The 27,274-nt window shown below is 36.4% G+C and overlaps 2 protein-coding genes across 4 annotated transcripts; both read right to left on the bottom strand.

Annotated features, from left to right (window-relative positions):
• Positions 1 to 3,182, bottom strand: LOC105111885 (uncharacterized). Of its 2 annotated transcripts, none has more exons than XM_011007357.1 (2): positions 2,787 to 3,182; positions 1 to 542 (listed from the first exon to the last, which is right to left on the bottom strand). In XM_011007357.1, exons 1-2 carry the CDS (start codon positions 3,170 to 3,172, stop codon positions 299 to 301), a joined length of 630 nt encoding a protein of 209 aa, XP_011005659.1. In that variant the 5' UTR covers positions 3,173 to 3,182; the 3' UTR covers positions 1 to 298. The 2 variants fall into 2 exon arrangements, with proteins under 2 accessions (XP_011005659.1, XP_011005658.1); XM_011007356.1 differs by having other exon boundaries at positions 1 to 571; positions 2,817 to 3,063.
• Positions 2,268 to 20,685, bottom strand: LOC105111884 (uncharacterized). 2 transcript variants are annotated; one of them, XM_011007355.1, is made up of 16 exons: positions 20,236 to 20,685; positions 15,016 to 19,969; positions 14,721 to 14,906; positions 13,767 to 13,881; positions 12,257 to 13,313; positions 10,944 to 11,391; positions 10,524 to 10,577; positions 7,604 to 10,442; positions 7,402 to 7,515; positions 6,788 to 6,918; positions 5,414 to 5,506; positions 4,947 to 5,216; positions 4,537 to 4,846; positions 4,201 to 4,422; positions 3,441 to 3,516; positions 2,268 to 3,333 (listed from the first exon to the last, which is right to left on the bottom strand). In XM_011007355.1, the coding sequence occupies exons 1-16, from the start codon at positions 20,520 to 20,522 to the stop codon at positions 3,234 to 3,236; spliced, it is 11,256 nt and encodes a 3,751-aa protein (XP_011005657.1). In that variant the 5' UTR covers positions 20,523 to 20,685; the 3' UTR covers positions 2,268 to 3,233. The 2 variants fall into 2 exon arrangements, with proteins under 2 accessions (XP_011005657.1, XP_011005656.1); XM_011007354.1 differs by having other exon boundaries at positions 4,201 to 4,846.
• Between the last annotated feature and the right edge of the window lie 6,589 nt (positions 20,686 to 27,274).

The following is a 27,274-nucleotide window of genomic DNA, read 5'->3' on the forward strand; positions in this document are numbered from 1 at the left end:
ATATATATTTCTTCGGAGTGAGGTAGAACAATGTCTAGAAATGGTTTTGGAAGTTTTAAAATTGAAAACAAAGACCAAAAAAAAAAAAATCTATTATGGATTATCAGATGGAACATTTGGTTCGTTGGGCGTCCTGTTGCTCCGATTTTAGCAGAGAGAAACAATTCTACACTTTTTGACGCAAGAAACAAGCTGCCATCCAGCCTCTGGATGCTAACAAGGTTGCAGAGACTGGACTGGAGCTCAAGAAACAGCCGCACAAGCTAGGGGCAATTACAACTTCGAAATAAATCTAACTCTACATTATGCAATTGTGATGTTGGTTACTTGATTTCCAGAGTACTTTTGAAGGAAATTGCAATTTGATATATGCGAGTAACCGATCTGACTGCGAAGAAACGTGCCAGAGGGTTGCTGAAAACCAAAATCTTTTGATGCAGATGAGACAGCATTTGCTTCTTTGGCCATGAACACAACTGGCTGTGAATTGATTAGTTGAAACCACCTCGGCAGCAATTGTGTGAAGGAACCGCATCTCCAAAATTGAGTCCCGGTGGAAACTATAGTGCTGGTGAAAAGTAGACCAGTTGGAATTTCACAGGCCACATTACAGTTACATGTAAAGTGTTTGTAGGTTGTGATGTCGTAGCTTTAAACCCTTGTTTTATTTTAGGTTTCTTTAATCTCTGCGTGAAACCCATCTTTATTTTAGAAAACACTGAAAATGTGTTTCCTATTCAACAGAAACAGACAATGAAAAGGCCAAGGCAAAAGGATGAAAAGGCCAAGGCAAAAGGATCCTTAAAAGTGCTTAAAGATGTTTTTGCTGGTTTTGAGTGGTTGAAATTTCGCCAAGGGTGCTTAGCTCAAGGTTTGTATTCTATAAGTTGAGATTTTTTGGCAGCCAACTCCTTAGCTCTCGTGGTTTTGTCCATATTTTAGTGCCCACGGAATGCCTCCATAGCCAATACCACGGCAACCAAGCAACATTAGTTAGTGTTTATTCTTCCTAGATGCTGTACTTAGTTTCCCATGAAGAATGTGATTAATTATACCCTTGTATCAAATACAAATTCAAGTACCCTTTTTTTCTTTTGTTTGATTATAGCAAATATTAATGTATACAGCTACTTTTTTGCTAGTTTGGTTATTACAATGATATTAGGAAAAAAATAACTGGAATATCCATAGCCAAAAAGGGAAAGGAAATTCATTGATTCAAGCAGTCGATAAGCATGGAAAGTGAAGCCTCAGAATATGTCAATGCAGGCGAATTGACTCGCATGCCTCTGATTAAAGCAGGCAATGGCTGAACCAAGCGTAAGCTTCCTTCCTCTCCTGGAACCACCTTACTTGACTCAACATTTGTAGGGCTCGAGCCGCTTGACCAAACAGCCTGACCCTTCTCACGTAGCTTGGCAAGCTCGCTAGTCCAAATATCCACAAGCCCCGACATTGCTAAATATCTAGAAAAACTGCAGATGGAAAAGAGAACAAACGCAAGAAGTAGATATTTGAAGCTTGTAGTGTGTGGTTGCTATTTGAGACGTTGAAGGGTTCTACATGGGTTCTTATAAAGTGGGTTCTACATGGGTTCTTAATATTGTGCTTTCTCCTGTGCCACATAGCCAACAATTTTGTCTCCAACGGCAAAAATACCCAACTCTTTATAGCGCTAGTGGTTTTCCAATCCATCCATATCATAAATAAATTATTAGGCATTATATATATATATATATATATAAGTTTAATTTAGCTATTTATTATTTCTGTGTCAAAAGCATTTTTAAAAAAAATTAATTTTTTTTACTTTAAATTAATATTTTTTTTAGTATTTTCAAATATTTTAATGTGTTAGTTTAAACTATAATTTTTAAATAATAAAAAAAATTATTGACATGTATTTTAAAATAAAAAATTATTAAAAAAATAAATACAATTACACTACTGAACGTTAATGTGGTCTCATGTTCCCTTTATGTGACATAGCTGTTTATGTGTGGTCTCATGTTCCCTTTATGTGACATATTTAAAATACGATTTCTGATAACTGCAAGAGTAAAGGATGCCCTCTTGTAGGCAGCCTACAAGATACAGATGATGTCTAGAAATGGTTCTGGACATTGAAAACAAATAAAAAATCTATAATGAATGATAAGATGAAACATCTGGTTCGACGAGCGTCCTGTTGCTCCGATTTTAGCAAAGTGGACTGGAGCTCATTGTTAGTCAGGATAGAAAAAGATGGACGTTGATGCCATAAACCAAGAAAAACATTCGAGTCAGTAAGGAGATTATGAATATTTGAATATTTGAGCAACGAAGATTATGAAGATAGGAGACCTATCCAACAACACTCCAAACATACACGACTAAGTAGAAAAATGTTAGGGTTCGGGCAGCATCACTGAAAGCAAATGCTTTCCTCATGGAACCCGCTGAATTAGGTGAAACATTCACAGCCAGGTCATGGAAAACACTTGCAAAGAAGAAACAGCCGCGCTAGCTAGGGGCAATTACAAACTTCGATATATATATACATAGAAACCTAGCTTTACACTATGAAATGGTGATGCTGGTTACTTGATTTCCAGAGTACTTTTGAAGGAAATTGCGATTTGATACTTGCAAGTAACTGATCTGACTGCGAAGCAACATGCCAGAGGGTTGCTCAAAACCATAATCTTGTGATGCAGATGAGACAGCATTTGCTTCTTTGGCCATGAACACAACAGGCTGTGAATTGATTAGTTGAAACCACCTCGGCAGCAGTTGTGCGTTCCAAAATTTGAGTCCCGCTGGAAACTCCAATGCTGGTGAAAAGTAGACCAGTTGGAATCTCACAAGCCACATCACAGTTAAGATGAGACATATCTTGTTTAGGCCTGGCTTGGAGCATGCCATGTACCTCAAAAGCGGCTGATTCTTCAAAGGGCAGGCATATGGCATCTAGATCACACATATGGATAGCAACTTTTAAAGTGCCCATGGCCAATTTATCAGAATCTCTAACCAAATTGGCAACGACAGCTCCTGCAAAGGGAATCATTGATCCTGAAGCCAAAAGATTGGGCCTTGTGAGACAATAATTCCAGCCGATTGATTCCCAGGCAGGGAAAAGTTTCAGGATATGAGCCTGCCCATTCAGTGTTATGAACAAATGAACCACCATATAAATTCCTGATCACATCACATTAGAATTTTGACTGCTTTTAGACAGAGACTTCAGAAGTTCAAATCCATGGTGTCCAACCCTCATACATGTTGCAAAGATTATCTACACTCATTGCTTGCTTCAGCAGATGATCCACTTGCTCTTCAATACTAACTTCTCTGAGACACGAGAAATGGTTCCTTTAGGAGAGGAAAAGGAGGGAAAGAATATGAACCTTCTAATATAAATCCACTGCAGAGTACAGATTTTAAAAGAAACCAAGTACCTGTTGTTCACAATATCTTGACCATCTATTTTCATCTCAATCCTCCTTAGCACTGACATAGCATAAGCATTTTTACCTGCAAAATTGTTGCAAGATGATTGATCAAGAGATAACTAGTTGTTTCTTCATTCAATTTGAGAAGGAACTAAAAGGCAAGGCCAATTTAGCAAGCCAAAAATTATGTTATATAATATATGACATCTGTAATGCGCAATTAGCCATGAAATGAGCAATCCATGTCACTTGTTTTTACCATACGATTCGCTAAGAAGTATATTTTGGACCACATCAGTGTTTCTACATCTCTGAAATATCTTTTTCCCCAAAGTTTTTTGTTACAATGATAGATATTGCTTAAATATATAATAAATACTCAAATCTAAACTACAGGCTATATTTTTACGGGGATTATTCATGTAATTCAACTTGCTAGTATTATGAGATCTAATTTCATATTCTTATGGCAAAATAGTGACCAAAAGTTAGTGTTCAAATATGCATAATTATTGTGATTAAATATGCATAATTATTGTGATTACTCAATGGGTGATGAAAATTAACAGTATCAACTCTCAACTTAAGATCTTTCGAAAGGGTTTGATTTTTAAAGATCCCATCCAAACAGGTTCCATACCTCAAAAGATCTCATCCAAAAAATACCCACGCACGTTCATGGGCACCCAACATAGATATATGCTAGCACTTAGAGCTTATATAGAATTTGAAAGGCAGTAACACATAGACTTGTATTAGACATTACCCTTGGCCACTCGACTGCCGGTCTGCAGATTAGGATGAGGAGATTCTTGATTTTCATCTTCAATTTTAACTTTGTTTAATGAGGATACCTCATCATTTTTTCCCTCAAATTTCTCCTTTGAGCTCTCATCATCCAAAGGTTGTGAAGGCTCGACAGGGACATTTACAGCTTCATCACTTGGTGGTGCCACAGATTGCAGATGTTCAGTTAGCTCACCAATTCCTGTGACAGAATCATTGTTACCATTAAATCCTGATTGACCAGGGTCTGAGATTTTCTGGCAAACAGTTAGAGAAGATGGTGCAGAATTTAGATGATAAGTCGCGACCCTGGTACCAGATCCACAAGGATATTGTCTTATTAGTTCTTCTGGATCATGTAAGCTGTCTGGAAAACTTGCTTCGGCTGAGGTAATGCCAGATTCTGAGCTGCTGCTGTATATGCTATCTGGTGGGGATATCCATCCTTTATCTTGCAAGGAAAGTCCGCTATCATTAATGAGATCTTTAGCACTCCCATTGTCTGATATAGAGAAGCTCTCTCTTCCCTTGTCATCGAATGCATTACCACCATTGTCAAGATCTGTCCCAGACAAACTAATTCCCTGTGACTTGACATCCTGGCTTTCTGCTAACCCTTCAAGAGCCTGTCAGAAAAGTAAATAACACGAGGATGCTATGCTCAGCAATCTTAGTGTTATCAAATTGCAACATTAAAAGGCATTAATCTCGGGCACAAGACTTTACTTTATGAAGATTGCCAGCATGGAGACTAGCAGTTTGTGCAAGCCTTGTCAGCATCGAGTGCAGTCCCCTCGCAGATGATGCAAGTGAAGGTACCAAGGGGTGAAATGTCTGGATAGCCTCTTTAATTCTCAAGCAGTAAGACTGGTAAATGGCTTGACCATGAATAGGAGATACTTCCATCTTGGTCTCTCTTCCCCTAGTCATAGCATCTGTCATAGCAGTCACATCATTTGACAATAAAGATTCAAGTGGAAGAAGAATTGCATTTGCCTGCCCAAAATCAGAACAAAATAAAAAATAAAAAAATCAGCAGATACATTTATGACTCCATAGCACACCTATATAAAAAACAAGACAACAGTTCAATTTAATTTAGTTATAAAAGTAAGACACCAATAATACAGAGATTGATTTTAGCTCAAAAGCATGCGCTCAAGAAATCATAGAATATGAATTGAGAAGAACACCTTAGATAGATCTTCCAAGAGAGAACAGTGGAACGCAACAGCCTCCTTTCCCAGAGTATGAACATCATGCAGATCTTCAGTTATGGCCAGAACCTAGAGAGAATCATATAACATTACTAACAGCATATAAATTTTAGCCATAAGCACCAGCAATTCCTAAGTCACAAATGTCCATGAGAATAGTAGCTGCAAAAGTAAAAGAATAAGACACAAATCTGATGAAAGGGCATACATAGAAACTGATAATCAGAGCTTTAGTGGGTAACAATCAACAAAAGATGCCATCCTAAGTTTGTGAGCAACAATTACACAAAACAATATATGATCATGGTCTTGTGGATGGAATTTCATTGTATTTGACATGCAATTGTAACTAGATTCATAGACAAATTACTATGAATCTCATAACTGATGCCAGAAAACAGGATTGAGTGAAGATCACCTCAACTAGTTTGGGGATTAAGATTTAGACGAACTAACTTGACCTTAGTTAGAAAGGCTACAAGGGGAAAATCTGTTGTGCTTCAATTTCCATCTTTATATCTTTGATTTAAGCATTCACTATTGCATGATCCTACTACAATGACCAAAGCTCAAATCTTTATAACCTTGTGTATGTGCATGTGTACGAGAACACACTTGAACACTCGATAATTAGCTTGGCAATCTACAATCTACAGCACCTGGGCAAATGGCATTGTAGTTAAGATAAAACGTAATTGATCCTAAGGGCAAGGATCCACTCATTAGCCCAAAGAGAATAGCTAGAGCATGCCAGTATTTGGACAGTCGTCTGAAACTATGTGATTTATTTTGATGTTCTCATAACTACTCAACACTACCATCCAGTTAAAAATATATCTAAAAAAACAGATAGCAGTCACAGTACCAAAACATTATTGGGTGTGTGACTTGCTATCTAACACTAAACCCCGCCTTATCCCCAGCATGTCATATTAAGTGAATGTGTTCCAGTAAAAAATAATGTTTCACTTAGCTGCAGGTTTTGTATCAGGTATACATCAGATACTGTTCTTGCAATTCAAAATCAAGTACCATAAATGTGGATAACTACAATCTATTTCCCCATACAGTACCAACTGCAAAAGTATTCCAGCCTTACCTTGACCCACTGACAAATGCATGCGCACACAGTCACAAAGCAGAAAACAAAAAATGATGCTAAATGTCAAAAACCTACTGTGTCCCACTAACAGGACGCTATGTTGAGTCCCATTGGTTACAATGTGAATGAAGTCCTGTTTAGAAGTGATCAAAAAGGGGCCTAGGTCATTTGTAATGGGCTGATCATGGTTGGCCAGTGTACACACACCGGATAGAGAGAAAAAAGATTGTTGTCAACTATTGCAATACCTCTTCAAGCATGCTTCCAGATTCAGAAGTCAAGGCTGTATGGCCCTTTGATATGCGACTAAAGGCAGATAGTGCCACACTGACTTCATATGCACAGTCCCTCATTGCAAGAACAATGTTTTGTAAATCATCTGCAGAAGACAAAGATCAGGATATCAAGTCACAAACATTGTGTAGAAAGTGCAAAGACATAAGAGAAATTAAAATTCCTTTGCAGATAATGGATTATAGGGGAGATTTAACAGGGAAACAGCAGGGTGGATTGGCACTCTATTCCATTGCGGGTCATATGGAAGTCATGTTGAGGGAGGAATGACCAGATTTAATAGGCTACTAAACCTCTGTTGCATAAGCTAAGTTACTGTTCTTGAACTTGTTATCTCAGTGCCTTTTAGTGTTCTCATTTCCTATTTCCATTCTAAAGTTATTGAAAGTAGTGGTGTTCACCATTAAGTTCACTGTTTCTTTTGGTATCTGTCTTGGGATTCTCTGCCATACCTTGCCTGTACTAGGGTTCCGTTCTTAACTTTACTTAAATATGCATTACTATGACGCTTACATGTGCAGAGATGGGAAAGGAAAGGAGTTTGTTCTGAAAAATAGAGGATTGTAACCTGAAGCTGACTTTGCTTTAAGAGATGCATTGCAGAGTTCATTAGCAACTGCATACAAGCCATTTGAAGCAGCTTCCATACTGCTTTGTGCAAGCTTCCACTCTTGTTCGGTGCCTACATTCATCAACAGATAATAAGTTCGCTCCATATCGAAGTGGAATTTCTATTCATAGGCTAGCCATTTTGTGAAACAGAAACTCACGAGTAAAAGAATGATAGGAAACCTCCAACTTTATTAGTGCATTCAAGTAAGCTTGCTGCCATGCCCTGCCATCAGCAACACTTCTTGCTGGATAAACCTCTCCTGGTATCTGAAAAATCCCATCTCTTGATGCTTCAAACTCCAATATAGACATGCAAATTTTAAGAATATTTGATGCCTTTTCTCTAGCTTCCCACAGCAATTGCTGTCGCCTCATTAGATGGTCATGGAATTCAGGAGGAATTCCTGAAGTTTTGGTTGAAGTATTTCCAGTTGTACTGGAATTTGGTCCACCACAAGCCCATCCCATTGCTCTTTCAAGCTGCCTTTCTGCCACAGCAGAATTTCGTTCACAAGCTTGCAGGCAGTCCATTGACCTAGCCATTTTTGTTATGGCTGATTGCAACCCTTCCAGCAGATTAGGTCTGCTGAGGTTTAGGATGATGGGATATAAGTTATCTTCATTGGAAAGGAACTTTTGAAATGTGACTCTGCTCTTATGTGAAGGGGTCAACCCATCATACATCCATTCCAACTGGACAATTTCTAGGCTAGTCTTGTGAAGAGCCTCTTTGAGTTCATTTACCTGTCTTTTCATGACAGAAGCTGCTGATCTTGCTGCTCTAGCAGTCTCATGAGCATTGCAGTATTCCTCAAGCATGAGCTGCACCTTCCTGATGGCGCCGATATCCTTTTTCACTTGTTCAAGAGAAAGATCCTTTGTTGCTTCTGACAATTGCTCATTCTCTTTATCTAACCAAGCTAAGAAAGCAGGAGCAACTCGTTCCTTCAGGTAGCAACCAACATGTTCACGAAGCTGGATTTCAAGCTTTCTCTTTACAATGTTGAAAAGCTGGTCGAATCCTAAATTTTGATCCACAAATGAAGCAACATCATGTATGCATGAATCAAGAAAAGAATCAACAATGCAAACTTTCCAAATGAAAAATAAGTGGCTCTTCAGTAAGCCACCGAACTTCCAGATGTATTCAGATATTGAGTGCCCAGAACTCATCAAATCTGACAAGTTAACAAATTCATTTGAGGGAGAAGCAGCAGAACCACCAGAGGACAACACCTTATCAATTGATTCCAATTCAGAGAAGGGTTTTATTAGTGTGGACAGAAGAGCTTTGCTTCCAAAAACTTGTGGTTCCCTTACCTCTTCAGCACCAAGTATAGATTGAAATTGGCATTCAGAAGAAACCAAGACATTTTTTATATCAGCTTCTCTCTTTACAAGGGAAGTAGCTCGCATCTCCCTCTGGTTCCATGCTTGATGGAGCTGGTCCAGCTGTGCCCTACAAGCTTCTTCCTGGGAGGCGAGCTCCTCTGCCTCTTCCCAAGACAGATGATCTCTACCTTTCATAGCAGCTTCCTCGAGAGCCAACCGCTGCTCAGTAATAAGGCCGACCTTAACAAAGTAGTTCTTTTCTAGTTCAACCAAGGATGCCCTTTCTAATTCAACTTCCAAGAATTGCTCCAATGCTGTATCAATGGATCCTCGGATTTGAGAGATAAACCCAAATGCATCCATAACTTCTGAATTCAATGAAACAGCAGATCTCATGACATCCAATAAAGCACCTTCAGTCATTTTCCCAACCAAGCTCTTGCAGGAAAGTAAAGTGGATTTGAATGTGGATGCCCAGTTTCTTTCAGAATAAAATTTTGTATGGTATACATTGGCATTCACACTAGGTATGTCCCTACCAATAAAGTGCTGTAATTCACTAACAAATCCAGCTACAAGTACACATTTCTCTACCTGTTCTTCAAACTCGCAGAAGATAGATCTAAATCTGTCATTTGCATGCCTTCCTCCTCCAAAATTACTGAATATGTCTAGTACCCTATGCCTTACTTCATTATACAAGGACCTTACAGCTATATTTAAAACAGATAATACCTTCTCCTTATTGTCTTCCAGGTCCACTGGTAACCTGGCATCCCTAGTTGCATCGTATTTCAATTGTCCTGGTTGACTAGAAGTATTAGTGTCTTCTTTCCTCACCAAACCAGCAGACTGCATGTATTTCATAAAAGCAGACAGAAGACGATCCTTAGCTTTTGATTCAGTCTCTGAGCCAATAGAGTTCACTAACTCAGCACACTCTTCTTCAACTTTATTAATCTCAGTAGCGTATTTATCTACCTTTAGACAAATATCATCATGAATGTGTTTAACAGAATCAAGATCATCTGCTTGTACTTTAGCAACGAGTTCAGCAGCCTGACTTTTGGCAAGAGAGAGTAAATCAGAGGAAAGGGCATTAGAAGACAGCTGCAACACTTGAACCCAGCCATGTACTGTACTAGTTGAAACATAATTCAGAGGTAGAATTCTTTGCAAAGCCAATGAATATGCTTGGATTCCAGCTAGAGCAGATGAGAGTCCATGATCCAGCTCAGCTATGAGCTGAGAAACTTCCCTGTCCATATCCTGGCATTGTGCTTGAGTGGGCTCAGGAACAATGGTCAGTGGAATTCCAGCCACCAGAACTGCAGATGTAAGCGACAAAGCATCAGCCATACTGCTCAGCTTTATGCAGGAATTTATTTCTGGAAGCAAATTGCTCCGCAAAGCTTCAAGGACCCTTCCATGTTGCTCCATCCATGTTACAGCTTCTTGAGCCTTCTCAGATATTACACCTGTTGCTTGAGTGAATTCTCGAGCCTGAATTTCAAATGATGCACGGGTTTTCTCCAAATTACTAGTTGCTTCAGCAACAATAGACTTTGCAGATGTCTCGTGCAAAATAAGACTAGACCTTTCTTGATCAGCTCGATAAAACAGAGTAGAGGCAAGCTCATACTGATTTAGAACATCAGCAAACCCCTGGAACATAAAAGAAGAAATCAATCATTCAAAATGATAAAAAATAGCAACAGCACAAACTGTTCTGGTAGTATCCATTACCTCAAGAGCAGAATCAACAGCTGGTAAGGTAGCCAATAAAATATCATGATGCTCCTGTCATAATCAGAAGGCATCGAGCATTCCCATATGTCAACAATCCAAGATAAAACCATGATAGAATGGTAACATAACAACAATTTATAAATTAAAGTTCCACAGCTAGTTGGATCAGGAATGGTGGTTGAGAGGATTTTGAAATTTATAGACGGGTTGAATTACAAACAATGCAGTAGATACAAAATATTCTACATTAAAATCCTAAGCAAATTGCAAACACTACCATTTACCAAGATCACAAAACGAGTGACATGATTAAGAGATAATTTGAATTTCAGATACACATGATTTCAAGGAAATACTCATTCAATCTTTCAACAAAGGGATGGTGTACACAACATGAAGTTTACTGAAACTAAATACCTGCAGCGGAACACGGATTTCTTGCACTCGAGATGCAAATAAACTCAAGCTAACCGCCAACTCCATGCCCTTTCTTTCTTCACCCCCAATAGCTGCTTCATCATGAAAATCACCTCGTGTCCATTCTACAAGGGGATCCCAAACAAAAACCTCTAACAACATCAAGAGCACATCCTTGTTTTTCCTCAGAACACCAACAACTGCTTCACAATTTGCTCTGAAGGTACCTTCCACTCCAGTCAATCCCAAAGCAGCTTCAAGCATCTGGGTAAGGCGGAATGGAACAATCTCTGGCACCTTTAATCTTTGCCCTTTATCAAAGCAAACATTATAATCAATGTGCACAATATCCCCACTACAAAAATCTACAAGAATATTATCCAGATGTCTATCTCCAAGACCCAGAATGTGGCCCACCATACTCATGGCTGCAACACTTCCAGAGTACCTACAAGTGAAGAACCGAATGAGTGGTTTAGTTTAGAGCAGCCACGAATGTAATGCCACTCAAAAACAGAAATGTGACAGAACTACTTCACAACTCTACTTTCTCTGTGTCAATTCTGCAGTACCACTCATCTACCACTTCATATATTCATTGGGATATATCTAGTGAAGGAGAACCAGATAGAAATCTGAAACTAATCTGGCCTAAAATTTGTAACCAAATCTTGGTTAAATAAATTTTCAACGATATCTTCTTTCTCATGCATGCAGTGCAGTAACAACAAATCATCACAGAGGGTGTTGCAATTAATGTCCGTCTAAAAATTCTCCATGGTTTATTATTGCATGCAGGACAATTGTGAACCACATATAGAGGAAAAAAGTATGCTAAAGAAAGAATTTAGTATTATGAGCTGGGGGTGTCAATTAAAAAAAACAAAAATTGGCAAAACAGGAGATAAATATAAGATACAAATGAATGCATCGGTGGCAAGTTAGAGGTGGAACTAATACAAGCAGTTAGGGAAGCTATCTAGGATGATTGAATCATAAGCAATGAGAACAAATTAGTGAAAGTGCCACAATCACAAGAGTAAGGCTCAAAATAATGTGGGCCAACACAGCGAGTATAGAACATACTTGATTTGGATGGCTCTATCTAAAGCGGAATGACAAAAGATTCCAATTACCTCAAACAGTTGAATTTCAGGTTCTATTTTCAATTAAAACAAGTAGCATGGTTGTTTAAGTAATCCAGCTAGAATGAATGAAAGTTTGCAACGGCCTTCTAATTATATATAATGTACAAAGCCTGCACTTGGAAGGAGGAAACTTGGAAGAGATTTTCCAGGTTTGTTAACAAATACCTCCTCAATTTTGAGCTGAAGGCTTTGAACCCTTCACTGGCACACCAAAGTTCTTGATGAAGCAGCTGTCTTGGAACCTCCTTTATTAAGTCAAGTAGAACCTTACGTTTAACATCATGGGGCCAGTCTCTTCGTGAAATGACTCTCCTAATGCCTTTCTCTTTAAGTGCAGGTATGATTTTACCATAGAACATATCACTTGGTCGGGGAACAGGTGGAGGAACAGGATTTTTTGAATTGGCTGGAGCCATTGATGAGAGTTGTGCCAGCTGCACACGGTTTTGCCAAGACTTAAAGACACTATATATGCTCACGACATTGTCCACCCACTGAATAAGACCAGCCCTGCCACTGATTGGAGTCACTGAATAGTAACGTATGTCAAGCAAATGCCTAGAAGTTGCAGAAGATGAACGCAGAAAACCATTTATAGCCTGCAGAAGCTGCATGATTCTCGCATCAAGACGTAAATCTTCTCGCCCTTTCAAAAGATAAGTGTACTTTCGACCATCTGAACCAAGTATAGCAAGTTTCTTAGGTTTTGTTTTGGTTGACAAGATAGTCAGTTGTTCAGAGAAAGAAGTGATCGTAACAATTCCCTGGAGACTTGTAGTGGAACTTCTGTCAGATTCAGATACTGTGACTTGTTTCTCAAGACCAGGCATTGGGACATCAGACGATGACAACAAAGCCAGTTGGGGGGCAACTTCACCTAGAGATATTGACGACTTTCTTTGATAAGATGCCAAGGAAGCAGCAATATCATCAAATGGCCGCCACACTTCTCCTAGTGCACCAGCAGAAGCCGGTGGAGTCTTAAATGACAGAATGGCTGATTTCAGTTGTTCTCTATACTCCTCATGGAACCATAATTCATGAGGTGTCTCTGGTTTCCGAGAAGTAGAAGCAAGGCGGCGTTCCAAGGCCACAACAATGGGGGCCATCATGGCTGAGTATTTAGCAGCATTAATTTTGTTCTTCTCACTTTGACTTAGAGTTGCATTCTCTGCTATTCGCGCAACTTCCTCTTTCAGCACATTTATGCGTCTCATCACATCTGAAAGAAAATGCAGTTGGATAGCCCCATTAAAAAAACAAAAAAAAAAAGAGCTTCGGAAAACAAATTGCAAAGTAGCTAATAGAAATGAAAACCCACAATCAGTTATGCCAAAAGCATGCAAAGAACTTGGAGATTATGACACAACCTTGCAAGAATTCATGGTTGCAATTGAGGAATATGCCATATAAAAACAATAAACCTATTTGTTTCATGTTAAAAATGTGAACTTTGGACAACGGTTTCTGGAGTGCAACTTCAGGTTCCAACAAACACAATGATCCATTATAGAATTAGTTTTGCATGTTACATACTTTTGTCAATCATCCATATAGAAGTGCCTGAAATCACGACATAAAACTCAGCTCTGATGCATCATGGAGTCATGAAAACCTTAGTTTAAAATGGGTGCTCCCAGCGACAAAAGCCTAATTATGGTAAAACTACATTTACCTGCATGCAGATCTTGAAGTGTGCTGAGCCATAGTTCCTCCCAAAGAACAGTTACATTTTCAAGCTCATTTATCATGAGTTGAACATCTTGAATTAATTTTGGGTAAAGCTCTCTCTGCATGAGGTGAAAAATATGTTCATATCCTGAATGTGAAAAACCAGGACAATGGACACAAAAGCCTCAAGGAGTTAAGAGTAAAAAACCAGAAAATTAAGACGATACTCAGATACAATTTTTTATGAGCAGAGATGCACCGATGTATCTCAAAGAAGCTGCATGTTTCAAAAACATTTGCCTTAGAATTGATGCTTTCATGATAATTTATTTAAACCCTCATAAAATTGGTGTCATATCCCCAACCCCAAACTTTGACATCTTAGCTTCCAAACTATCAAGGTTTTTAAATAAAGGACATGATAGAAAGAGATCATCATGAAACTAAAACCAATGCGTCATTTGCAATCTTGAGGCATGCAAAATGATTTGCTACCAAGCTTCAACTATACAAGCTACCCCACTCTACCTTCTCCATGTTTCTTTTTCATTTCATCTATCATTGCCTCTTTAACATCTTGCATCTCCATGGGCAAGTATTCTTTCCTTCAACAAAACTTCCAGCAAGATCTTCATAGCAATGAGCTTTATTCTTGACAGCAGAGCCACCCCACTCTTTGAGCTCAAAATCATCAGGCACTAATGTCTGATTAAGACCCTATGCAGACAACAATTTCAATCTGTTTAAAACACAACCAGCTCCCAATCATGTATATCCATCGGTTTTTTTCCATGTAGACTACTTATAACTGCAGCCTAGATAAACCACATTGATGGGCACAGACTACAACACATTTATTCAGGTTACTAGACTAAATGGTAACAGGAATCCATATCAGATACATGGTAAAAAAAAATGCAACAGACTCTAGCAAATTAAATGAAAGAATTTCCATTACCAAACAACCCAGAATGTGTTGAAGCTCCTCTGAAGGCTCCTCATTAGTATTCACATCAACCAGAGTCGGATACACTATGGACCAAGGAGATAGCTTAGCCAACATCATCAATAAACCCTCCAACTGCTTCCGGACCACTTGCTCAGGATGAGAACTTAAACGAGCAAACAATTGGGGAGTTACTTCCTACCAAAAAACAGAAGACTTTGTAAGATGTTTTTAGCCAAAAGAGCAAGAAATAAACAGATTACAGGCATCTACTTGCCTTCCAGAATTTTTAAAGAGAGCTACCCACCTGCCATGGCATTAAAGGAATTGATGAAAGAGCCGGTTCAATTGCATCTCTCAACTCAACTCCAAAATTGAGTAAGATATGTAGGAAATACAAGGTAGCCCTCAGAGTATAACTCCCAGTTTTTTGTTTTAAAGACTCGCCCTCAAAGCCAGCTAACTGAGAATCAGAAACCTTTATAGATGAGTATGTCAGGTATTGCATGAAACCACGGGCTGCATGACCAAAGAGAGAAACTCGCCTCCTTCTCAAAGACCACCATACACTAACTAAATCATTAACTGCAGATGATATGTTGGCTTCTCCTAAGCCGGCATTTACATAAAGGAAAAAATTTCGCAGTTGAGATGCAAGAGTAAGAGAAAGGGAATCGCCACTAGAGTTTTCTGCACCCTGTGCACCAGCTGCAGCTTCAATTAAATCGATTACTTGCTCCACCACTGGTTTATCATTTATTGAATTTTGCACAGAATCAGACCCAAAAACCCCCTCTCCGCAGTCACTAGAATCATCACCCTTGTGCTGAAAAAGCCGGAAGACCACAGATTGCACTCTTGTCCTCTCAACTTCAGTTAAATTGAATCTGTCAGGCTGGACTTCTGGAATAAGTACAGGGGAGAAAGAGCATGAGCGAAGAACAATTTCAGATGGAGTAAAGAGAGAATCTCTAGCCTGAGTGAAACACCAAGTGGCATAAGAAATCCATGCCTTGCCCATTGTGGAGCAAAGTTGCGTGGATAACTTTGTAGCTGTGCCCACAATTTCCTCAATGTTCACAACCAGACTAGGTTTGGAGTTGAAATTCTGGACATTGACAAAGTGTCCAACTCTGTCAGGTGAAGCTGCATCATCCCTATTAAAATCTGTCAGTATATTGAGAACGATACTTTCCAAACTCAAATCTGGATAATCCTGCCTCAACCACTCTGAAAGTTTCAAGCAAGCCTTGGCCTTCAAAATATTATTATATGAATTAGAAACCATAGATGCAGAAGACAGCATGCAAGGGCGCACGAAAGACCAAAGATTTGCAAAAGCATCTTCAAACTTGTTTTGAGCATGCAGGAGCATGAAGTCCTCATATTGCAACTTTGACAATAGGAAAGAAGAGTTTCTCTCCTCGGAGCAATTCAATGCATGCTCCCTGAGATAATTATTTAGACGGGTTGCTAACATAAGGTTTCCCTGCTTACGGGCTAAACTTGTCAAACTCATAGACAGCTTTAGAGTGACTGGAGAAGTAGGACAGTTGGTTCGATAAATCCGGAGGAGTTTTAACCATGGATTACAATCCTGATGAACTCTGTTTATAAAAGGCTGAATTGACTCGACATACGAGCTTAATATTGAGTGATGTTCCTTGGATTTGGCATGGTTGTCCTTAAGCTTGTGACCTCCTTCAACCACAAAGATGCAGTGCAACTGAGTAGCAAATGGTGCTGCCTCTGCCAGACCATCAAGTGGCAAAACAGACAACATTTCCTCCAGCATTAACTTGGCCTTCCATGTTTCCTGTAGTACCTTTTCTACCTTCCCCTCATGGAGAAACAGCATTGCCTGTAAAAGCATTTGCTCACTCCTTTGCAAGGCCAGTTTAGGATCAAGTGTAAGTTCGCCGCTACTTTTAGGTGTCAAATCCAGATATGACCAAGCTGCCTGACAATCTCCCTCATCAAAACGTGCCAAGGCATGAATTGCATTGATTTCATTTCCTGCAGTAGTTAGAGCACCAGAATAACTCTTTCCAGCATGTCTAGAACGCAATTGCTGCAAATCTGATAACCAGGATTCTAGAGACTTCCAATCAGATACAGCAGTGTAGCTTTCAATAATCCGTGAAAGAGCAAACTGCACACCATCAGAACCCATAGAGCTCAATGATTCCTCATTCTGAAGCAAGTGAGTGAAGTGCGCAGCAGCCTTCTCATATTGACCTTCAGCCTGGTATGCCAGGCCAGTGATCCATGCAAAAGGCCCTGATATTCCATTATGACTTGGAGGCTGGTTCTCATCCATAAACAAGGAAGAAAATGTCATTGAAGCCCATTGATGTAGACCAATCAAAGCCTTAGGTTCATGACTCCTACATAGAGCCAATGCCATGTGCTGTAGAACCCTCAAAATGTCTCCAAACAACCTATCCCTGATGCTATGGAGGTTCTCAGATGCCTGTGCCCTCGATTTGTCTTTCAAAGATGAAGATAGGACACTTTTGAGTTCCTGCAAACGTACAGTACAATATTGAATGGTAGCATCATGACATTGCAGTGCCAAACCCGCATTCATCATTGGCTCACATATACGAGAAAACCACTCCTCGCAAACCTTCTTGTTTGCCCGGAAGAACAAGGAGCTTGGGCGAGAAGCAGATGGTAAAATGGCTGACCCTTCATATGCATTGTATACATTTTTTTTTAAAGCCTCAACAAAATCCAATAACAACCTCATAGGTAACAAGTGAGCACCAGAAGAGCCTATTATACTTAGGTTTCCATCATTCTGCTCAATATCAAGCTGTAGCACATGTGCAATGTCCAGCAGCATTCTTTCCAGTGCTGCAAAAGTTTGAGTAGGCCCACCAAGATTGGTCCGAAGACGAGTGGCAATACAATATCTAGCGGCTTCATGAATAGCCCACCAAGCACCAGCCAAGTTATCAACTGAGCATATCCTTTCAAAAATATCATCATCCATTTTTCTGTTCAACCAAAGAACATCAGCAACAAATGTCTGTGTTTCCTCAAGTTGACCCAAAAGAAGGTCATTTGAACTCCGACAGCTATGAATGAGCCGCTGGATCCAAGAAGAAAGAGGCACCTTCCATCTTTGAGAGATGTAACTCAAAATGGATACAAGCTGCTGTGAGTGCAGTTGCTGTCTTAGTTGCTTCAGGGAAAACACTTGCTTCCAGTTCAAATTTGAACTGTTTAATGAAATAATTGCATTGGACCTATAGGTGCTGGATGTTCCTTGGTCATGTAAACTAAATGCAAACATTGTCATTGGCAAAACATGGGAAAGCAGTCTCACAAATGAATTCCTAATGTCAACATCTGGATCACCAAGCTTTTCCAAAACCACTTCAGCCATGGGATAAAAGTAAATGGGATGTACAAGCCTTGCTTGCAAAAGCGCCTCCAGAACTGATGCAACCTGCAACCTCACCTTCGGTTCACTGTCAAATGCTGCATCAAATACCGAAAATATAATGCTGCCAATACCACCAATGTATCCAAATGCTTCATCAAAATAAGTATTCACATTTGAATTTTCATAGATGGCAATAAGATTATTTGAGAATTTTTGGATCCACTCTAAGGCTACCACTTTAACTGTGAGAGGGGCGGAAACATTTATAGCTTTGATAAGGAACGCACTGTACTTCCTTAAATGCTCAATTATCACAGCAGAAATGTCATCCCTGAAACCGTTTACATTATTCACTTTATAAATAGTGTCATCCAAAGAAGCAGTCTGGCTAGTCTGATTTCTTATGGACCACCTGCTCAAGAATTCAACTGCGGTTAGCCTCTCCATTGCCCGGATAACATTGACTTGTAACTCCACATATGCCTGAATAGGTAAATTAAAGGGATCCAATTTCTCAACAATAAAAGAAGCCAACATATCCGACCTCTTCAGATATATGGCAGCAAGTTCTGGTTGGCAAATCAAGCTGCTACCCCCACCCAAGGAAACACAAGTCAACAAAACTTTCAAATCAAATTTCATCAATGCTAAAAACTCCATTTTGGAATAGGATTTAGAATCTTTAACACTATAATTTTCATCTCCAAGATTCAAAGTTTCATTTAGCATGGCCTTCAGCAACTCCATCTCTTTGATTAGCACACCAATTGCCTGTTGAACAACTTCATTGTTCCCATGCTGAAGCAAGAAAATATAAGTAGCAGCAGAACTTCCAGTCACCAAATGATTCGGATGCAAACGCAGCTGTGATATGAGCGCATCAAATTGTAATACTTTCTGGGCTGATGATGGGAAAAGACCAAGTTTTTGTAGAGACAACAGCTGAAGATTAGTCTTTAAAACACCATGAACTTGAAAGGAGGTGATCTTCTCAGCCCCAGATTGTGAATCCAAGCTTTGGAATAAGATATCAAGTGCAAGCGGGTAAAAGGTCGAAAACTTTTCACATAGTATCTCAGCCAAGAGGGTCAAGCATTTCCACAAATCACCAGTCCATTTTGCCCACCCAAATTTCCTTCCAACCATGGATAAGCACCCCAACAACTGAGGAACCAATGCTCTAAGAGATTCACTTATTTGTTCAAGTAGATTCATTTCCAACAAACCTGAAGCAGTGGACTGCAACACTGTTGTAAAACATGAAAGGAGTGCCAGCAACCTACGAAATTGTGCTGGTGTTCCATGACTCCCATCCTGAACCAATACATCCATGTCACCCAAAAACTTAGACAACAGTCCCAAAGAGAACTGCAAATTCCCCACCCAATGTTTCTGAAACTGCAAGAAACTATCCATGATAACACGCCTATCTGATTCTGCAAGATCCGGCACCAAAACCCAACCTAGAAGTAAATCCACAATGTTCAGAAAATGAGGCTGAAAAAACCTAGAAAACTTGATCGAAACCAAAGTCAATACACCCAAAAGCCTATGCAACAAATTCAAGGAGGTTCTCTCATCCTCCAAAAGTTCTTGACATGCTTTGAGGATAGACAAAGCATATCTCTCAATTCCCACAACATCTCCAACACTAAGAAACTCACGCAACCCTTCCAGTGCCAGTTCTGTTGTCCCATCACCCCCACCACCACTGCTAAGCAACGGCAAAGCCCAACCAATGAACCTGTCAACAATACTTCCAAGCATAACATGGTTTTGCCTTCCATTTGATCCAATTAGAATCGCACATATCACAGCACATAAGGCCCCATAAGCAGTCGCTGCAGATTGCCTAATGGCATATGACCTGAATCACAGTTACACAACTAGTTGCACTAAGCATTAAATAATTGAATTCAGATTTAGGTAAATTTAGCAACATTTTTTAATTACACTACACAATTAATAATTTAAATTACATGATAAATCTCAACTGGCACCGAATAATTTAAATTACTCTAGCGATGGATGATTTATAGGAGACTAATGAAAAATAATTATTTCTTAGAAAAAATGGTTAATGAAAGAATATATATATATATATATATATAGAGAGAGAGAGAGAGGCGTTACTTGTCATTTAGGAGTTGAGAGAATCCTTGAGAGAGAAAAGACGCGGAGTGAGACACAAGGAGCGAATTAGGAGGGTAGACAATAGCGCGATGGAGTGAGTTAATGGCGCCAAGTCGAGCTGAGTCGTCGTCGTCGGTGTTTTCCGAGTTGGTTGATTTGGCTGTTGTTGAGGCAGGGGTGATTGTTGTGGTGGTGGTGATGGCGGTGGAGGGGGAGGTGGAGTCTTTAGGGAGAGCAGCGGAAAGGAGAGCAGCGAGTTGTTGTTGTTGGTGAAGTCCTTGCATCATTTATTTATTTATTTATTTATTTATTTTGTGGATTTGCTGCTGCATCTCTACGGCATGGCGTGAGAGTGGATTTTGATTCGTTTCGCTGCTTCACCTTCTCTGCTTCTGAGCTCTGCTATGGTGCAAAAAGAAAGATGGGTTTTATTGAATAAACTTGACCTTTCTCGGCATGAAAAACTACTTACATGACCCGCCGGGGGCAAATTTTTTGTTACATACAAAATATTTTAAAAAATTAAAATTTAAAACTGTTGATTTTTTTATAAAATTATATTTAAAAATCTTGTATTTGATTGTGATATCTCATTCAAAAATAATATTATTAATATTAATATTAATAATAATATTAAATTTACATAGTCCAAGTTTAAATGAGTCTTGCTGTAATATTAAATCCAATAGTTTTAAATGTGGGTCTGGTTGTAAGGTCGTGTCATAATAGTATGAAAATTAAATAGATTAATTAAAATTAAAAAAAATCTAAATTAATTAAGTTAACCATCAAATCAAGTTAACTCGTGAAATCTTATATTCATGTCATGAAAGTTTAATAACTAAATAAAAAAAATTGACGGGTTAACTTACTAAGCTAACCTGTCAAACCAAATTAACGTATCAAAATTGGGATCCATGTCATGAAAAATTGATAACTAAATAGAAAAAAATAAATATTAACAAACTAAATTAAATAAAAAAAATTAATTAAAAATAAAAAGACAAAAGACAAAAGACACTAGTCTTTTCACTATGGGTTGCATTGTGTAATCCACAGTCAAACGTATAAAAAGATCAAAAAACAAAAATAAAAATAAAAAAAATAAAAACTAAAAGCATCAACCGATAATTAAATAGAAAAATATTAATATTAATGAACTAAATAAAAAATATTAATAAAAGAAAAAAGAAAAAAGAAAAAAATCTAAATTAACTGGGTTAACCTGTCAAACATGAGATACGTGTCATGAAAGTTTAAAAACTAAATAGAAAAAAATTTAATATCAGCAAACTAAATAAAAAATTAATTAAAAAAATATTAGTCTTTTCACTATATACTACTGTGAAGTCCACAGTTAAATGCATAAAAAGAAAAGAAAAGGCAAAAAAAAACCAAACGCGTCATCTTTTTCATTGTTGATTGCATACAATATTAAAAGATAAAATTAGAAGCAAAAAACTAATGAGGCAAAAGAAAAAAAAATCTGAATCAAGTAAGTTAACCTGTCAAACTTGTGATTTGTGTTATGAAAGTGTGATAACTAAATATAAAAAAGATTTAATATTAATGAACTAAATTAAAAATGAAGATTAATTAAAAAGAAAAAAGCAAAGAGAAAAAAACCTACAGAAAAAAAAACTAATAAAAAAAGAGAAAAATCTGAATCAAATGGATTAAACTATCAAACTAAGTTAACCTGTCAAATTTAGGATCCGTTTTATGAAAGTCTAATAACTAAATAGAAAGAAATTTAATAGTGACAAGCTAAATTAAAAAAACAATTAAAAAACAAAAAAAAACAATTAAAAAAATAAAAAAACTAAAATTGTCAGCTTTTTCATTATGAGCTATACTAAGCAATCCATAATAAATGGCTTGGAAAGGAAAAGAAGAGAAAAGAAAAGGCATATGCCACAATTAATTTTTTTCTTTTATAAAAAAATCAAAAAAGACTAAGATTTAAGAATGTTAGGTCTTTATATAAAGATATATTCAAGAGCCTTGAGTCTAACTGCAACGTTTTATCCAAGAGTAATATTTATAATATTAATAATAATATTAAACTTACATGACTCAGGTTTAAGTGAGTATGACTACAATATCGAACCCAAAATTCTTGGATATAGGTTTGGCTGTAAGGTCGTGTCATAAAATGTGATAATTAAATAAATTAATTAAAAAGAAAAAATAAAGAAAAAAAAACAACATGAAGAAAAAAAAAACTAATCAAGAAGAAGAAGAAGAAAATTTGAAGTGATTGGGTTAACCCATCATACTAGGCTAATCCATTAAACTTGAAATTCACATCATGAAAGTTTGATAATTAAATAGAAAAAAATTGATAGGTTAACCCAAAATTAACTTAGTTAACCCCTCAAGCTGAAATATGTGTTGTGAAAGTATGATAATTAAATAGAAAGAAATTTAATATTAAAAAACTAAATGAAACGAAAAAAATTAATTAAAAAAATTCAGACTTAACTCGTTAAATCAAGTCAACCCGTCCAACCCAGGATCCATGTTATAAAAGTCTGATAGCTAAATAAAAAATTTAACACTAACAAACTAAATTAAAAAAAATTCATTAAAAGAAAAAAACACAAAGAGAAAAGAAAAAGAAACCCTTAAAGGCATAAAAACAAACAAATAAATAAAAATGGGAAAAATGAAAAAAAAAAGGAAAAAAATTAAAAAAGCAGCTAAATATTTCACCATGACTCCACTGTGCAGTGCAAAACACTTAAGTTTAGTATATGTTATAATTGATTTAGACTTGCTTATAAAGTCCATACGTAGTAAGAAATCCAAAAGTGAGAAAAACCATTAATTAATATTACGAAATAAACAAATATATTCTGTTTAAAAGACTTATTTATAAATCTTATTCAATATCATATAATTAATTATAATACCTAATAACGAATCAAAACTTCACCGTTTTATCTCTTAGTTAATATTCATTTGTCTTTAATTTAATTTAGCTTCTTTTTTTATTACGACTGGACATTTCTAATCTGGGCACCCCCTTGGCAGATCAGACGTGGACCTTCATGTTTCATCGCCGAGGGCAATTTAGGCACCGGGCAAACCACGACGTAATACCAGTTCCCCTAAAACACAGTCTTCTCCTTCGCAGTCTAACGTCATTCTACTATTCCGGCCGTAATTCGCCGTTGTTCGCGACAGGCCTCTTGAAATGGAATCCCATGCATTTTCATTGCACGGACAGGGACAGGAGGTGAAAAAAGCTTAAAAACTATTGAAGAATAAGATGATAATCAAACAGTGAATCATCAGACAATACAAATGATCCCTTGAACAGTTGCGTTGTGACCACGATGCTAACTCTAGGTATAGAAGCAATACTGGAGGGAGAGGGTCGCACTATAATGGATGCTTGATGCTCAAATAAATCAGCCGTGAACACATCTCGACAACAATAAGCATCCACCGAAAACCACAAATTGTACAATCATGTAGGCGACAACCTCTGTAACCCAAAAATTAAATCAATCAACACACGAAAACTCGGCAACAAACATGGCCGAAACACGATTTTTTTAATTGAGAAAGAAGCTCCAATTTCATTTTTTACACTTGTTGAAAACCCTAAGAGTATAATCTAAAAATATCAACAACCTTGAATATGCGTGTTTTTTAAGCAACAGAGATAGGCTGTTGTGTCGCCCGCTCTAAGTTCTTCTTTGATTTATCATCATTGCCGAGAAAATCTTCGATGTCATAAATAACGGTGATGTAAAGTGAACAACTAGGGCAGCGAGCGATTTCTTCGCCGAGCTGGAGATCGTCTTTCGTGATTTCAAACAAATCGCCGCATGGACATGGATACGTCTTCTATCCCCATGTCGTCGTACGACATCGTTTGGAGATTAGCCTCTCTCAATTTCTAGATGTTTAATCCGGGGTTTGATTGAGAGAGAGCAAGTGATTGATTTGTATAGAAGGTTTTGTTAAATTTGGATTTTCGGAATTGTTTTAGAGGTTGTTAAGAAGTATGATTATAGTTGTTTTTTAAAATATTTTTTATTTAAATTAATATTTTTAATATTATGAAAGTTATTAATTAATTGAGTTATTATTTAATATATAAATTAATAATTCATTAATTAAATATTAATTAATAGAAAAAATAATTTAACAATGTATTATTTATTTATTTTTAAACATTAAACTTTCGTGCATATATCATGTGTTGTGATTGTATAAATATTATCTAATTATCAATTATAAATTATCATTATCATGTATATTTTTTTCAAAAATAAAAATATTATGATATAATAGATGTTGAATGTTTTTTTAAACCACTTAGAAAAAAACAAGAACACTTTGTAGTTATTTAGTAACAAGCAAATTGATGAAAAAATAATGTGAAATGACAAAAAATATAAAGTTAGAGATGATAATTTTGTATTGAAATCTATTTCACTCAAAAAACACCCAAAGAAACAATTACATCACATGATTTTCTTTTGCAATAAGAGAATAATATACCAAATTTTTTTGATGTACTAAAATAAGTTAAAAAGAAGGTTAAGGAGATATTAATTTAAAAAGGATACAAATAATGTTGGAGTTATATTTTAGAAAGATCTTCTAATTAATGGAGTTATATGTATAATCTTGATGTATAAAGAAATTATTTATTTATTAATTAAGTGGGATCAGTGTATTTTTCACATTAGCTCTAAGTTAAATCGGGTAAAAATATTATTTAATCAAAGTAATTAATTTCTTAAAAAACAACAATAAATCACTTGAAAAGGCAAATATCTTGTTTGATGAAACAAATGATGTTTTAATTAACACGAGTAGAAAGAAAGAAAGAAGAACAAAAATATTACATGGTCTTTTTACGAATTAAATGAATAGAATATTACATAATTTAATCCACGTCCATTATTGAATTTTATGATTTATTTAATATTTTATGAAAAAATAAATCATTCTATATCTTTAAATAAAATTATCTTTTTATTTTTATTATTAACATAGATATCTGAACCATCTACATATATTTTGACTAATCTTGCATACCTTAAAGTTAACGATCATATAAGTCTCTAGTAGCTTTGAGGTTTGTAGAACTTGAATTAGTGACCTCTAAAAAACAAATTTAAAATCTAACTAGTTAAGCAATAATCCTTAAAATTATTATCTTTTATTTTTCAACAGTCGAGCAATAAGGTTTAGAGACCATCATCAAATGATTATTTTGTGTTTTTAATTGTTTTTCTCTGAAATAAAAGGTGCAAAAAACTAGTTAAAGGAGGGGAGCCTCTAAGATATTAAGACCTTAAAAATAGGAGGTCGTATTTGATTAACGAGACAACACAACAAAGAGTGTCAAAAACTTGCACTTGAGGTCGTGGCTTAGCAGTTATAGGAGGGACTTATTTCCTTCCTCCAGCACCCAAGTTCGACCCTCTATATGCATATTTGTCATTCCCGCGGTGCCTTACCAACCTACTAAGCTTGCAGGGTATTCAGTAGGTCCGAGGATTAGTCACGGTGCGTGTAAGCTGGCTAGGACACCTCGAGTTACAAAAAAAAATCTTATCACCCCATTTTTCTTTCTTGTATTCTTTTCACCTTCGCATGCTCATCTCTACTGATCAAAAAGATGCGCCAATCTAAAGTTCACATCAGGTTGAAGCAAGGTTTTCAATTATGTTTCGATTAAGATTTAGTTTTTTTTTTTTAATTTTACCTATATATTTTGGTTTTAAAGTATTTTAGCGTGTTATATCAAAATTGTATTGTTTATATATATAATTTAAAATATTAATTCAATAAATATAATTTTAATTCAAAAATAAAAATAAACTAACTTGAAACTATACCATTCAAATTTTAAATATAAGTAAGAACATAGAAGTTGAATATATATGACTTAATTGACTTGACAAATCCAAAGATAACATGAATGACTAGTAAAAATATAGTTTAACTAAAAAAATTTAATATAATATTTTAAAAAAATTAAAATGACAACATGTTCGATTGATCCAAGTCAACTTGAATTAACATTTTAAATTTATGACTCTGTCATAAGACCATAATAACCCCAAATAAAACAAATCAAAATAAATTATGAAGTTTAATGACTAATAAACTCATTGTTGAATGATAAAATTGAAAAAAAAAACAATTTAAAAAATGAAAACAATAAAATGACATTTTTGAATAAAATTATAAGAATGTCATTGACAATCTTGCATGATCATTTTAAGCTCCGATTGCTCTAAAATATTAACCTAAGATATAATAATATATAAGAAGACTCTTCGAAAAATTTCAACACTATCTAATGGTATGATTGAGAGATATAATTTATACCATAAAATTGGATAATAATGTTAAAAAAAAACATTAAAAATAAATTTAAAAGATGTGGGAGTTTTCTAGCTCTACACACATATTATTATGGATTGTTATAGTAAAATTACCCTTTTACCCTTGAGTGGTTTAAATTTAAGCCTTCGGTTTAGAGGTATTTGAGTTTTTTTTCCTCTGAGTCAATGGTCATTAAAAATTGTTGGGGGTGTATGTGTTTTTTCAAATTTTTTAACACAGCCAAAAAACTCTTTTATCTCTAAAGTCAATAAAATTTAGAACTGTTGACCAAGAGTTCACAATATTTGTAATTGTAAAAATACTTTTTTGGCCCCAAGATTAAAAAAATGAAAGATGGGTTACTAGACAAGGGTATTTAAGGTTTTTTCAATTTTTATGTATAGTAAAATAATTCTTTTAGCCTCAGAAAAGACAAAAAGAAAAGCTTTGTCTCTTAGGGGTATTTTGTTATTTTCATGTAGGTATTTTGTGTAATTAAGAGAACTATCAAAGGTGTTTTGATATTTCACATTTTTTTAATCAAAAAATTGCTAGCATGTCTTCCATATCCACCAGTAAGTAGGCAACATCTGTGCCATTCAGGTGGTGTATAATGTTTCCTAGTGATTAAATTTAGCCATTTGTCATCTCCTTAAAATAGCAATCGTGCCCTCTTCTA

The sequence above is a fragment of the Populus euphratica genome, unplaced genomic scaffold, assembly GCF_000495115.2.
Source record: "Populus euphratica unplaced genomic scaffold, PopEup_1.0 scaffold609.1, whole genome shotgun sequence".
Lineage (NCBI taxonomy): Eukaryota > Viridiplantae > Streptophyta > Magnoliopsida > Malpighiales > Salicaceae > Populus > Populus euphratica.